This window comes from Gambusia affinis, linkage group LG21 (assembly GCF_019740435.1).
Source record: "Gambusia affinis linkage group LG21, SWU_Gaff_1.0, whole genome shotgun sequence".
Taxonomy (NCBI): domain Eukaryota; kingdom Metazoa; phylum Chordata; class Actinopteri; order Cyprinodontiformes; family Poeciliidae; genus Gambusia; species Gambusia affinis.
The window spans coordinates 1,553,254-1,567,754 of record NC_057888.1 but is presented as its reverse complement, the minus strand read 5'-3'; the positions used below and the strand labels follow the sequence as shown (position 1 = coordinate 1,567,754).

The 14,501-nt window shown below is 38.6% G+C and overlaps 2 protein-coding genes across 3 annotated transcripts in view; one reads left to right on the top strand and one right to left on the bottom strand.

The window, feature by feature from the left end:
* rps6ka3b (ribosomal protein S6 kinase, polypeptide 3b) overlaps positions 1–1,185 on the bottom strand; it is a 43,851-nt gene extending 42,666 nt beyond the window's left edge. Inside the window, exon 1 of the mRNA XM_044105038.1 lies at positions 860–1,185. Within this exon, the coding sequence (XP_043960973.1) occupies positions 860–922 (63 nt within the window). The 5' untranslated portion in view covers positions 923–1,185. The remainder of the gene's footprint in view (positions 1–859) is intronic.
* Positions 1,186–1,339: 154 nt separating this feature from the next.
* Positions 1,340–14,501, top strand: part of LOC122824378 (NACHT, LRR and PYD domains-containing protein 12-like) — a 43,692-nt gene continuing 30,530 nt past the window's right edge. Inside the window, exons 1-8 of one of the 2 annotated variants that reach the window (XM_044104975.1) lie at positions 1,340–1,530; positions 2,796–2,851; positions 4,636–4,782; positions 5,363–5,482; positions 7,457–7,683; positions 9,174–10,929; positions 12,132–12,314; positions 13,641–13,814. In XM_044104975.1, the coding sequence (XP_043960910.1) occupies positions 1,519–1,530; positions 2,796–2,851; positions 4,636–4,782; positions 5,363–5,482; positions 7,457–7,683; positions 9,174–10,929; positions 12,132–12,314; positions 13,641–13,814 (2,675 nt within the window). In that variant the 5' untranslated portion in view covers positions 1,340–1,518. Of the gene's footprint in view, positions 1,531–2,795; positions 2,852–4,635; positions 4,783–5,362; positions 5,483–7,456; positions 7,684–9,173; positions 10,930–12,131; positions 12,315–13,640; positions 13,815–14,501 lie in introns of those variants that run through there. The other variant, XM_044104978.1, reaches the window with a different exon arrangement.

Genomic DNA, 14,501 nt, shown 5'->3' with positions numbered 1-14,501 from the left:
GCAGGGTTTACAGTTTTTCTCTTTTTCTACCAAAAGCTGGATGATAAAAGTTTTCAGTTTGGTGTTTTGGTCTCAACTAAACCTTTTTTTAAAGAGAATTTTGTTTACACAGACTTCATAAGTAATTTTATTTGTAGTTTCTTTTGTTTTATTTATTTTTGACATTCAATATGTCTTTCAGTTCCATTAGAATTTAAAGTTTATTGATCTTTTAGAAAGTTTTCTTGCATTATTATGCTATTACTACTATATTACATGAAAATAGACTCAAAACAATGTTATCGTTTATCACAGTAACTTATGGGACAATTTATCCATCATGATTTGTTATCGTGACAGGCCGAGGTTTGAGGACATATTTCTGGGATTAAACAGTTTATCCTCATTTAAATCTTCTTTCTGTGCACATTATCTTTAATATTTTCGTTTCAGCTTTCAGGTAAGTTATTTAAAGGTTTTCATCCTGCAGGCTGGAAGCTGCAAACTGAGTCATTTACTGTTCATTTAAATGTTTTTATTACAGAATGAGGATGAAATGTAAAGTTTGGAGCAGTTTTATCAGCGGGTTTTTATCGCTCCTGCTCATCTTGCTGTCGCATTGCTCTGGTTTTGACATGCAGCAGCTTGTTTTGGACATGAAGCTCAGATTCAACTCTAAGTAAACTCCAGCCTCTTTTACACCCATGAAAACTGTTTTTATGGTGTAAAAGTTATTCATCCTGAAGGGATTTAGCGTTTTGAAGATGTTTTTAGTATTTCTGGAGGAGGTTCTGCACCTACTTCCAGGTAGTTGGAGGTTCTGGTTCTGGTTCTGGTCCAGCCCCTGCGCTGCAACATGAGGACAAACGGAGCTGCTCACCTCTCCAGCCGTCCCCCCCACCGGCATCTTCTGCCAGGGATCCGCCAGCTGAGCCAGAGGCATCTTCTTCTTCTTCTTCTTCTCCTGGGCTCCCGCTCCTCCTCCTCTTCTTCTTCGGTTTAATTCCCGCTGCTTTCCGTAGACTCTTTAAACTCCGACCGCCCTCTCTGTCTTTCTGCTTCTTCCCTTCCTGGTAAAATGTACCTCACTTTCTCTCGCTCTCCGGTCCCGTTTCTGAGTCGGCGGGACGCGAACCGAGCCGAGCCGAGCGAGCAGGGGCTAATTCCGGCTGTGGTGTGGCGCAGAGACCGCCCCTTCCTCCTCCGGGGAGACAAACATGAAAGGAGGACGCCCTTTTCTCGGAAACTGCTCCACCTCTAGAATCTCTCTCTCTCTTTCTCTCTCACTTCCGTTCTTTCCCAATATGGCGGCCGGTGTCGGCTTACCTGTCCGTCAGGCAGCTGACGTCACCACGCGTCACATCGAGAGGCGGCACCTGAGAGAATTAAACTTCAGGATGAGTCAGAGTCACTGATTACGATGGAAAAACTACACAGAGGCTCGTTTACTCACATTTCTGAATCACAACCTGTAGAAATACAAAACAACCACAGCAAACTGCACCTACAGCTGGAATCACTCTGAACTTTGACCCCAGAATGGCAGAGGAGGTGAAAATGAGCAGAAAGAAAAAAAATACTTTAGTATATTTCAAACATACTTCGATTTTTGTAAGTACATTTTATGTATCCTAAGTATTAAGTGTAACATCTATAAATAACTACGAAGTTTACTAAAGACAAATTTGTTCCAATTTTGACATTATAGCTTTAAACACAGTCAAATATAATTATACCAAAATACACTTTAAGAAATAAATTAAATAAAAATATACTTTAAGTGAACAAAATATGTATTTGCTCAGTGTACCAATAAAACAATTTGCGTTTAAATATATTTTGTGTATATTTTAAAATATATGCCCAAAATAGAAATTTTTTAAAATTCACTTAATGCTTACTTTAAAAGTAAACTACTGAATATACTGAAATTTTAGTATGTTTTAAATTACATCCAAGTGTACAGATGCCTTTTTAGGTGCCTTAATAATACTTTACTATTTTTGTGAAAATGGCAAACAAAAAAATAGCAATTCTTGCAATGGTTATTATTTTATTTTTTTAAGTGTGTTGTAATTGATACTTCTGTGTTCTGGTAGCCTGATGTGTTTACAGTATTTGTAGTGTGTATGAAGCATTAATGTACAAAGTGGCAAATCAGAATAATAAAAGACATTAAATAACTAAAAAGTTACTTCATTAGTAATTATAATAAACCAAAAGTATTATAGCATACTGTAATCACACTACTAATATATAAAATATGTAATGCCAATATACTGAAAATACACTCTAAATATATTTTGAATGTAATTCAATTACAAAAACAGTCAAAATATACTAATCAAGCAGGTTTATATTACATAAAAAGCAATAAACTTAAAGTGTACTAAGAGTAACTTTAGTTGTTCCAAAAATAGCATGTAAAAGTACATTTAGTACACTTTAAACTCTGTTTTAATACAATTTAAATACTATTAAAATGCACTATGCTCAAAATTAGTTGTTCCAAAATGTCACACTTTAAGTTAACTAATCCTAGGTTAACATGAAGTATACTCATGATTAGTCTGACTTATTGTATCCTTAATATGCTAAAATTTAACATGCTTAGAATATTTATTTTTCACCAGGGAGGTAGAAACAATAAAAGATTAAAATAATGAAAATGCTCCACACTGCAACCTGTTAGGAGATTATTATCTCGATGTTGTTGAGGGATACATTTGATTTGATTTTTCTGGTTAATCATAAAAACTCACAAGTCACGTGACTTTAAAGTAGAAACTGAAATTAACTTTGTTCTCCTTCTTCAGATCAAACTCCACTTTGAGATGGAAGACGGGAACAACTTGTCTTCTTGTTATTCGAGGTAAGTGTTGCAGCTCCATGTTCCTCCGTGTCTCTTTCGGCTCTCTGGAGGTTTTTCTATCAGATAAAAGGGATCCACACAGCAGCTTGTCGGGGCTCCAGTCGGCCGTTTCTCAGGGTGGGTTTCTTAGCAGTTGTGTTTCATTTTACTGAATTTAAGGGCTGATAAAGAAAGTGTTTACATACACTCAAAATACATTTATTTGACATTGAGACTTTATTGTGAAACATTGCTGCTTATAAATTGAGGATACAGATGAATTTATGTTTCCCCAGAGAAATATTTCACCAAGTGCTCACAATTTAATTAACCTAGTAAATGATCAGCTGTGGGATCTACCATGACAGTTGGTGATCTGTTTGTGTGCAATAATGAACTTTAAGAACATAAACTGTCAAGAAAACCTGAGATCATCCCACTTCCCCATGCTGGAGATTTTAGTTTAACAGTAAATAAAGTTACCTTTAAAGTTAATCACTGAAGTGACATCCAGGCCCAACAGTAGATTTAAACTTCAACCAAATAAATCTGGTTGTGTGTTGGTTTTGTCTCCTGCAAACTTTGCTTTAATTCTAATTTCTATCTAATCATAAGAAATCAGCCAGACAGAGAAATGAGACAGGAAGAGCAAGTTTACTGGAAAAAGAAGAAGTAAGTTTCCAGCCTGCAGATTTATGAAAATAGTTGAGATTGTTATTTATTTCAAAGCATGAAAGCTTTAAAAAATTAAATCTAAACATTTTGAGTAATTGGATAAGATTCAAAGTAGAATACTTACATTAATATTAGTTTACTTATAATAATAATTATACTTACACTTGTGGGAATACTTCCAAGTAAAACAAATAACTGTAACTTTGGTATGACATAATTATAATAATGGATTATTCTTGGCTTCTTTTCAGAAGAACATCTGTAATAACTCACATTATGATTATAATAAGAGTAATAAGTTCCGATTATCATAATATTGTCATGGTTTGAGTCTTCTGTGTGTTTATTTTTGAGTTTCTTTGTCTCTGAGTCTCCGTGTTCTCCTGTCGCCCCTCGATTATTCCCAGGTGTGTCTTGTTCCCTGATTACCTCCTGTTAATGTCACCTGCGTCTCTGTCGGGTCCTCGTCGTGTTTGTCTAGTCGTCCTGTTGTCACTAGCTGTGAGCATTAACCCTGCGCTCCTTTGTGCTGCCTGGATTTTGGGTGTGGACTTCTGGATTATTTTGTATCATTAAACTCATCATTCTGAGAGTGATCCGATCTCTCCTCATGAGCTCCATGGATCACCTGATCCTGAAGTCTCTCTGATTGTTGGTCCGTCTGGAAAATATTCCTCCCACAGATTCCTGCCTCTCTGACTAAAGCTGACTCTCAGCAGGAGGACTGGCAGCCCGTCTAAAGGAGGTCTGGACCCCAAAGGGTTCAGAACCGCTGCTTTAACTGAGCCCATCTGTTCAGGACCAACACATCACCACTTCATAGGAAATGTTCACTCCTTCATTCACTACATCTGACCTCACTCTGGATGTTTCTACAGACCTGGAACATGATTCCAGTTCAGGTTTCAGACTCAGATTTGAAATGTTCTGAATAAAGTCAGAAGTTCTCCAGAAGGTTCTTGGATCCGCCAGCAGACATCAGAAGGTCCTGAAGAAGTGAAGGAGAGAACAATTCAGACCCAGATGTTTCCTGCTGGATCCGGTTCCTCTGATCCTCTGAACACATGATGGGAATCAACTTTCTGCTCACTGGATCACTGGGAACTGACTGGTTCTGGTTTCTCTTTCAGACTTACTGAGGTCCAGAAGATGGAAGATTTGGACCTAAAGAAGGAGAAAGCAGAACCTCCAGGATCCGTCTGTCCCTCTATGAGGAGTGACCGGTCCAGAGATAAACCTCCAGCCTTTAGTACTGAACCAGAACCATCAGACAGGAAGTAAGAAACCAGTTTCTAACTGGTTCATGTGACTCCACACAGATTTATTTAATATTAACTTGTTTATCTTCAGTAAATAAATAAAAAGTAACTTAATTTTTATGCAAACTTAAAGCTAAGTAGACATGAGGAACATCAGCCAATCAGTAGAGTTTTAATGAGGCTTCAGTGAATCAATGATCCATGAAAACAAAAACAACCAAAACTTTAAAGAGCAACAACTCAGAGATTGTTTCTAAACCCACTGGGAATGCTGGGACCAGTTTATATACTGGGAACACTGGACCCAGTTTATATACTGGGAACGCAGGGACCAGTTTATATACTGGGAACACTGGGACCAGTTTATATACTGGGAGCACTGGGCCCAGTTTATATACTGGGAACACTGGGCCCAGTTTATATACTGGGAGCACTGGGCCCAGTTTATATACTGGGAACACTGGGAACAGGTCGGATGACGACCCAGAACTTTAAACCTTCTGCTTCTCTGCAGCAGTTTGTGTTCAGATCTTCTTCAGTGTTTTTATCAGAGTTTCTCAGTAATTGATGTGATCTGAATAACATGTTTGTGTTTCAGAGATCAGAACCTCAGACTGAGAGCAGAACCTCCAGGATCCGTCTGTCCCTCTATGAGGAGTGACCGATCAAGACTAGATCCTCCAGTCTTCAGTACTGAACCAGAACCATCAGACTCAGAGTAAGAAACAGTTTCTAATGATTCCTGTGACTCTGCAGAGACCAACCAGGATTTAAACTTTGATTTCAGCTTAGAAACTGATTGATGGAGACCAAAACATCATTTTAAATAATTTTAGTTGTTTTTTCAGTTGTGATCTAAACGGTTCTTTGAGAGAACAGAACAAACTGTGGAGGAAAAACTAAATAGTTTCCTTTGTGTCTTTATGAATCTCTAGCAGCTCCATGTTCCACTGAGGTTTGGGGCCTCAAGTGTAAAAGAGTGAGCAGTTTTCACACTAACAGACAAACTTAGAAAAGTGCGGTGCACAAATAATTTTGATTTAAAAAGCCGTATGTACATACCTGCTCATCTTTCCTTTATAAATCCCAGATTGCAGGAAATAAAGCAGCTGCTGGTCCACCTGTCACCACCCATAAATACATATTAATGTAAATTAGTATAAATAGCCAAAAGTCTGCTACCACGTGAAGCAGTAACCATGGCAACGTCCTTGTTTATAGCAGTATTAGTATTTATAATAATAATGATATATTTTTGTTTAAAAGGTGCTTTCAGGGTACATTACACAAAAAATAAAAATATTTGAAAGAAAAAATTTAAAATGGAAAAAAAATAAAATGAAATAAAGAGATCTAAGTGCAACTGTCTGAACAGCAGAGCGTTGAGCCGGGATTTAAAGACAGACACAGAGTCCTTTGAGTGGGAATGCCGACATTTATTCTAAATAGAGAAATAAAAAAAATGGAGATGATTTCTCTCCATAAGGAGCATTCACAGAGCGGCTCCACTGGAGGACAACTGCAACTGGACCGGAACCGCTCAGCTCTTTAAGTTCTGCTGGGAGCTCCAGGATGATCAGTCTGGATGAATCTAAACACTAATAAACCAGCAGATCAATCTGATCTCTGATCAATGGCTCCATGTTCTCCTCAGGTAGCAGCTCACCTGGATGCAGCTACTGATGGACCTGTGATTGTCTCCACACCTGATCACCTGATCAATAATCAAAGCTGTCTGGAGCCAATCTGATGATCCAACATGTTTTATTTTAGTGAGAATAAAATGACCCATAGATGAATTCAGATGATGCGTTACATTATGAGACACAAACTGAGGAAAATTATTACTTACATTCTAGTCAGGTTTTCACATCCTTTATTACATTGATATATAATTTAAAATTATATTTTAGTTCTATACATTTATTGTTTTGGCGTGAAAAGAAACTTTTGAATCTGAGAGTTTTTGGCTTATGGTTTGACTTTTTGAAAAGAGTCTGTGGATTTTTAAGTATCCCTGGTCTAGAAAGTAAAGTGCAGGTCAAAGGTCAGGTCATTAGTCATTAATGTGAAGGTTCTCAACAGATCTATTTATTTAATGTCTTTGGTGACAAATAAACCCAGAAACAGACAAAACAAACAGAACCAGATGGAAATCAGAACCAAGTGCATTAAAGGAACCTGAACATCTAAATTAAACAGGAACTGGATTCAATAAAGATGGACTGTAACTAAACTACAACTATAAACAATTAATCAATAAAACTACAAAGTGAACAAAGAACCAAAGTCCAAAGAATCATCATGAAGTCAGATTTAACAAAAAATAAGACAAATTTAAATAACTTCTTATTATTGCTATCATGTCCAAATAATTCTCTGTCACAGTACAAGGCTCTTTATAAAGTTCTTAGATTAATGCAAACTGGATCTGAATCCTGTTTACTGGTGTTCCACCATTAAAGAATGATCCATGTTTCTACACTGGAATCTAGATTAGAATCAGAATAAAGATTTCAGATGGATCAATAAACCAAAGAAAGATCAATCATAACACCAAATATAGAATGAAATATTTCAAACCAGAGATCATCAATGTTCTGAGGTTCTGTTCTGACTCAGGTTCTGGTACCAGGACAGCTCCAGCCTGTTGCTAGTGAACTATTTCAGTGATGAAGAAATGTCTTCACAGAGGGAGGAAGAGGAGCAGCGTTGGTGAGGAGGAGCAGCCGTCCTGCTGTGCTTTGTGTCAGAAGGTTCTGATGGATCCGGTCTCTACCAGCTGTGGTCACTGGTTCTGCAGACAGTGCATCAGGTTCTACTGGGACCAGTCTGGACCCTCCTCCTTCCCCCAGTGTGGAGAAAGACCCAGAACAGGAGCTGGACTGCTGACAGCCAATCAGAGCAGCTGTGCTGCAGGTGAGACTGAACACCTCCAATCAGAGCTTCCTTCTGTCGTCTGTTGAACCAATTCAAGGTCTTTAGTCGGGATTTGGACATTTATGGTTTTTTAAATCTCCTTGCCAACTAAATCTCTGTATTTCCAACTGGTGTAAATGGTTTTGATTTAAAGTGGCTGTTCTCAGATTTTTGTGCTAATTGCTTTAAAACTGAACATCTTATTAAATCTGATGGTCATTTTGATGCATGAACTAGGCAGCCTAGTACTGAACTAGTGACATGCTGGGAGACTAATATTGTACCTATTATGGTATGTAAAAGTCAGTCCCAGGGATCTTTAGATAAAAATTCACCACATTATTTAACTCTGACTAGATGAATAGTGCATAGAATCCAGTAACTCCAAAAGGAAACAACAACAGAGATTACACAGCACTCAAAAAACTTGTATGGTCTTCTGAGTTCAACACCTGCCTGCTTCCTGTTGTCCCTTGACTCAGATTCTTAAGCCTACAGCGCCATCTAGTGACCAAAGTGGAAATATATTACATATTTGGCTCCTGCGGTGCATGGGGACAAGAAGGTGGAAAAAGCAACTTGCTGCACTGCTGTTTTTATAGAACGAGGGAAGAAAAGTCTGAGATAGAAACCTTTATTAACGCTGATAATATAGTACAGATTACAGTTTATATGTTCCTACATATAAAATGTAATACAATTGCAATAAAAATAAATACCATTTATTTGCCCTTCTGTTTAATTCAAATGAAATCATCAGTCAGTGGATCTAAAAACATGATATAATGCTGATTATATTTAGAACCCGCATAAATGAGCTAAGAGAATGTCAATGCTGCCAAATTTGATTTATTGGTTTCGGCATAGATAAAGTAAAAGATTATAAATGGTTTAAACATTTAAATGGCGGGTTTTCACGTAAATCATGGTGGCCCACCAGGCCCATAATACACTGGGGAACCTCTAATAATTCTAATAATCTATTGTTTACTTCTAAAGGACAAAATCAGTCCCATGTCATTTTCAAACTACTACTTTTTGAAAACATTCTTTCCAGTCCTTGACAGAGTAAAGCCATTTTAAATGTGAACACTACCAGATACAATGAGCGGTTTCTCTGACAGATTAGAGCTTTTACTCTAGATTTCCTTCATTAAGGCTGTAAAATCTCAGTAGAAACTTTTTTTTCTTTTGTTCTTTCTTCTGAAGCTTCTATTTGTGGGAGAAATTCAGATAAAAATTGTAAAATGACATGGTGACGTGATGCAGAAGAATTCATATTGCTCAAAGGATTTAATGGATGTGTTTCTGTCAGTGTTTACTCATCTGATTTGATTTGTGAATTAAATACTTGCATAGAACAGATTCTGGTCACAAAATATAGGGAGAAATTTGATGTTTGATAATAGAACAATATTCTGTTTGTGATGATGGATCAAATTCTGGTTCAGATGGGTTTTTTTACTTCAGTTTTTATTTCTTTGTTTCAGCAGATGTTGTTCTGCAGCAGGTTCTAAAGGAACATAAGATCAGTCTGAGGAGGAGATGTGAATGTGTGACTGAAGAAAGTGATGAACCAGAAAGTAGAACCCTCCTCAACAGGATCTACACTGATCTCTATATCACAGAGGGATGGAGTGAAGAGGTTAACACCCAACATGAGGTGAAGCAGCTGGAGAGAGTTTCCAAGATCCAGAAGCTCCATGACTGTCCAATCAGTTGCCATGACATCTTTAAATCCTTCCCTGACCAACATGGAGCCATCAGAGTGGTTCTGACCAACGGCGTCGCTGGTGTTGGAAAAACTTTCTCAGTGCAGAAGTTCACTCTGGACTGGGCAGAGGGCTTGGAGAACCAAGATGTCAGTGTGGTGGTTCTGCTTTCATTCAGGGAACTGAACTTGATCAGAGATGAGCAGCACAGTCTTCTCACGCTGCTCCATGTTTTCCATCCAACACTCCAGAAGCTCCCAGCAGAGCAGCTGGCTGTCTGCAAACTTCTCTTCATCTTTGATGGCTTGGATGAAAGCAGACTTTCACTGGACTTCAACAACAGTCCGCTGGTTTCTGACGTCACACAGAAGTCATCAGTCAATGTTCTGCTGACAAACCTCATCAAGGGGAACCTGCTTCCCTCGGCTCTCATCTGGATAACTTCCAGACCTGCAGCAGCCAGTCAGATCCCTCCTTCATTTGTTGCCAGGGCAACAGAAGTACGAGGCTTCACCGACTCCCAGAAGGAGGAGTATTTCAGGAAGAGGTTCAGTGATGAAGAGCTGTCCAGCAGAACCATCTCCCACATCAAGACCTCCAGGAGCCTCCACATCATGTGTGGAATCCCAGTCTTCTGCTGGATCACTGCTACAGTTCTGGAAAACACGTTAACCTCGGAGCAGAGAGGAGAGCTGCCAAAAACCATGACTGACATGTACTCACACTTCCTGCTGGTCCAGACAAAGAGGAAGAAAAACAAGTTCCAAGGAGGATGTGATACATGTGACAGCAAAGTTCTTCTGAAGCTGGGGAGGCTGGCGCTTGAACATCTGGAGAAAGGAAACATCATGTTCTACCAAGAAGACCTGGAGCAGGGTGGTCTGGATGTCACAGAGGCCTCAGTGTACTCAGGAGTTTGTACAGAGATCTTCAAAAGAGAGAGTGTGATCTTTCAGAAACCAGTCTACTGCTTTGTTCACCTGAGCATTCAGGAGTTTCTGGCTGCAGTCTACATGTTCCACTGTTTCACCACAAGTAATACAGAGGTAGTGGAGAAGTTCCTGGGGAAAAATTTCAGTGAAACATCTCTGGAGGGCATCATGAAAAAAGTTCTAGAGAAGTCATTCTCCAGTAAAAATGGCCACCTGGACCTGTTTGTTCGCTTCCTTCATGGCCTCACTCTGGAGTCCAACCAGAGACTTTTAGAAAGCCTTCTGGGTCAAACAGAGAACAGTTCAGGAACCATCCAGAGAATCATCAACAATCTGAAGGAGATGAACACTAATAGGATCTCTCCTGCCAGAAGCATCAACATCTTCCACTGCCTGGTGGAGATGAACGACCTCTCAGTTTTTCAGGAGATTCAACATTTCCTTAAATCAGGGAATGAACTGGCAGAGATCCAGTGTTCAGCTCTGGCCTTCATGCTGCAGATGTCAGAGGTTCTGGATGAGTTGGACCTGGAGAAGTATAATACATCAGAATCGGGACGAGTGAGGCTGGTTCCAGCTGTGAGGAACTGCAGAAAGGCTCGGTGAGTCCACATCAGTGATGGCATAGTTACTTTGAAAAAGTAACTTTTATCGGATTTCTGATTAGTCCTTTAAAACGTAACTTAGTAACTGATGACCTAATTTGGAAAGTAACTAAGTTACATTAAAACTAACTTTTTGTTACTTTCAGCAGCTGCTAACAACAATGCTCTGCCACTTGTGAAAATTACATTGATCTTTGCCAATGCTTAATTGCAAGTTATTTTATAATGGTAACATCAACAATGTATCTCCACTTGTACAGTTGAACTGAAGGGGAGATTGATTAATGGTTATAACAGCACGAAAAACTGTATCAATCAGTCAATCAATCAAATTTTATTTGTATAGCACATTTCAGCAGCAAGGCATTTCAAAGTGCTTTACACCAAATCAAACACAAAAACACAATGCAACATAGAATCAACAATAAAAACACAACATCAAGTCAGATTCCGTCAATAAATTTGTAATTGCTTACGTTTCAAATAAAACTCTAAACAAGTGGGTTTTTAGTTGAGATTTAAAGGAAGTCAGTGTTTCAGCTGTTTTACAGTTTTCTGGAAGTTTGTTCCAGATTTGTGGTGCATAGATGCTAAATGCTGCTTCTCCTCATTTGGTTCTGGTTCTGGGGATGCAGAGTAGAACCAGAACCAGAACCTGAGAGGTCTGGAAGGTTGATACAACAGCAGCAAATCTTTAATGTATTGTGGTGCTAAACCATTCAGTGATTTATAAACTAACAACAGTATTTTAAAGTCTATTCTTTGAGCTACAGGGAGCCAATGGAGGGACTTTAAAACTGGTGTTATGTGCTCTATCTTCCTGATTTTAGTCAGAATTCCAGCAGCAGCATTCTGGATCAGCTGCAGCTGTTTGATGGATTTGTTGGACAGACTTGTGAAGACGCTGTTGCAATAAATGCGACTGACGATGAACGCATGGATGAGTTTCTCTAGATCTCTAGACTTTAGTCCTTTAATCCTGGAAATGTTCTTCAGGTGATAGAAGGCTGACTTTGTAACTGTCTTTATGTGGCTCCAATTGTTCAGGTCAGAGTTCATCACTACTCCCAGGTTTCGGGATGATCACTGGTTTTTAGTTGTAATAATTGAAGCTGTTATTAGATGTTATTGTTATTAAATGTGTTTATATAGATTATCTGGGTTAATTAGAACTGACTTTATTTCTTCTCTAATCACAGACTTGGTGGCTGTAAACTCAGAGAGGCTGAATGTGAAGTTGTGGCTTCAGCTCTGAAGTCCAACCAGCATCTGACTGAACTGGAAATAAGTCAGATCTACATAGATAGGCCCAGAACCAACTCTGGACTGAATCATGTGTTTGAGATCCTGGAGAGTTCAGTCAGTAAAGTGAAGAGTCTGAGGTTTGTTTTTTCTGTTTATCCTATAAAATCTTTCGTTGATACTTTTATACCTGTTTATCTTCACATTTTTTCTGTTTTCTTTTAAAACAATTTGCACCCAAAATGTGAGAATCTAATTTCTAAACTAGCTAATTTCTTCTTTTGCTTTGTAAAGTCAAATGATGGTAATTAATGATGGAGGTGTTTCAGATTGTTCTGAGAAAGATTCAGATGATCAGATTGATTTATTTCTCATTTCTTCACATTAATAATGAAATGTTCCTCCACAGTAAAACCAGAAGCAGACAAGTTATATTTGTAATAAAAACATCTTATTTAGGAAAGAACTGAAATATTAACAACAGTCAGAAAATGTTATATGAATAAAACCTGACAGCAGTAGCTGGTTCCTCCATCTCAGCTTTGTCCTGAAGCTGTGGTTCTGTTGGACCGGGTCAGTGAAGAACCGTCTCTTCAGTCTGAAAGCTGTCAGTCGGTTGGTGCTTCGTCTCTCTGAGCTCAGAAAAACTTCATCAGGTCATTGATCAGAAACTTTAGAGCTGATTCAGAGTTCCTCCATTGTGCTTTTGGTGATTGGATCTGATCTTTACTGATTAGAATTTATCAGATGTGATCAGTTATGATCAGATAAGATCAAGATTGATCAGATATGATCAGTGGTAAAGGAGGCCTGTGTCCTCACTGCAGCAAACATCTGGTCCTCATCTCCAGCTTTCCTCTGTCTCTGCTGTCCCTTCTCTGTTGGGATGTCAGGAGGTAGATGGACCATGTCTGCTTGTTCTTGATTGGCTGAGTGTTGTCATGGCAACATGCAGGTAGGCAGAAAGGTAGCATAGCAGCTTCTATACCAGGACTCTTCAAATCCTGGCCTCCAGGTACGGTGTCCTGAGGCCTTTAGATGTTTTTGTTTCAAAACCTGAATGAAATGAACAAAGAACTGAGAACCTGAACCCCAAATGAGCAGTGGCACCTGGTGGCTCAACAGTCATAGTTTTCTTCCAGATACCTGAGATAAACCAACCTTCATTTTGTTTCTTATATAAAACCATTATAAAATTTTAAGTCCATTCTAATTCCCGACCAGAACCACTGAAGGCCCGACTGAACTATTCTAAAAACACATCATCATAACATGTTCTGGTTCTGCTGGTTTGGACTCTATAAACCAGTTTTACTGGATCAGATATGAAACATCAGTTCATCATGTTTCTGGGACTTTTACATCAGTGAAATTAATTTTCTACAGTTTTATTATTAATTTGTTCACATTCCAGTTTTAACCTGCATCTTGTTGGCTACAGCTCACATCTTTTATTCTTTATTCAGATTGTTGCGCTGCAGATTGTCAGAAGTCAGCTGTTCTTCTCTGGTCTCAGCTTTGAAGTCCAACCCCTCCCATCTGACTGAACTTGACCAGAGAGGAAACAACCTGGAAGATTCTGGAGTGAAGGAGCTCTGTGGTTTTCTACAGAATCCTGAATGCAGAATACAACAATTAATGTAAGAAACCATGTTTTAGTCTGGATCTGATGTTTCTGATGTGAAAGTTGTGTTGCCACTAAACTGCAGACAGATGGCTGATTTTCTACTGATCCACTCTGAGGGTCTTCATGGTAAAGTCTGCTTTCTTCTTCTATGGTTTGATTCAGCTAAAGTTTCTGTTTTATAAAAGCACAAGAAGTTCCTCCTCCCAAAATCACTTCCAACCAATCACAGAGTTCATTTCACAGACACCAACCACACCTGCAAAGAGACGGTCAAAGGTCAGATTGGAGACAAAAGGCTGATAAAACTCTATTAGGATTATTAAATGTCTTAAAATCTACAAACAATTTGATATAAAATTTGAGAAAATGTCTTTATGTCCAAGACAGACAGAATTTATAATCAAACTGGACTATTGATCCTCCAGATAAATCAATTAGTTCAGTTTCCACTCATGTGTTCATATTTTTATGAATGAGTTAAGTGTAATTATTGCAGCTGTTGATCCTCCAGATAAATCACTCAGTTCCACCCAACAGAAAGTTAAAGGTAACTGTGGAAATCAGCTGCTTCCATTAAATCATTGCAGCATTCATTAACAGCTCTAATGTCACACTTTGGTTCTTAAAGTCCATTTTAATTCCCGACCAGAACCACTGAAGGCCCGACTGAAATATTCTAACAACACGCCATCATAACATG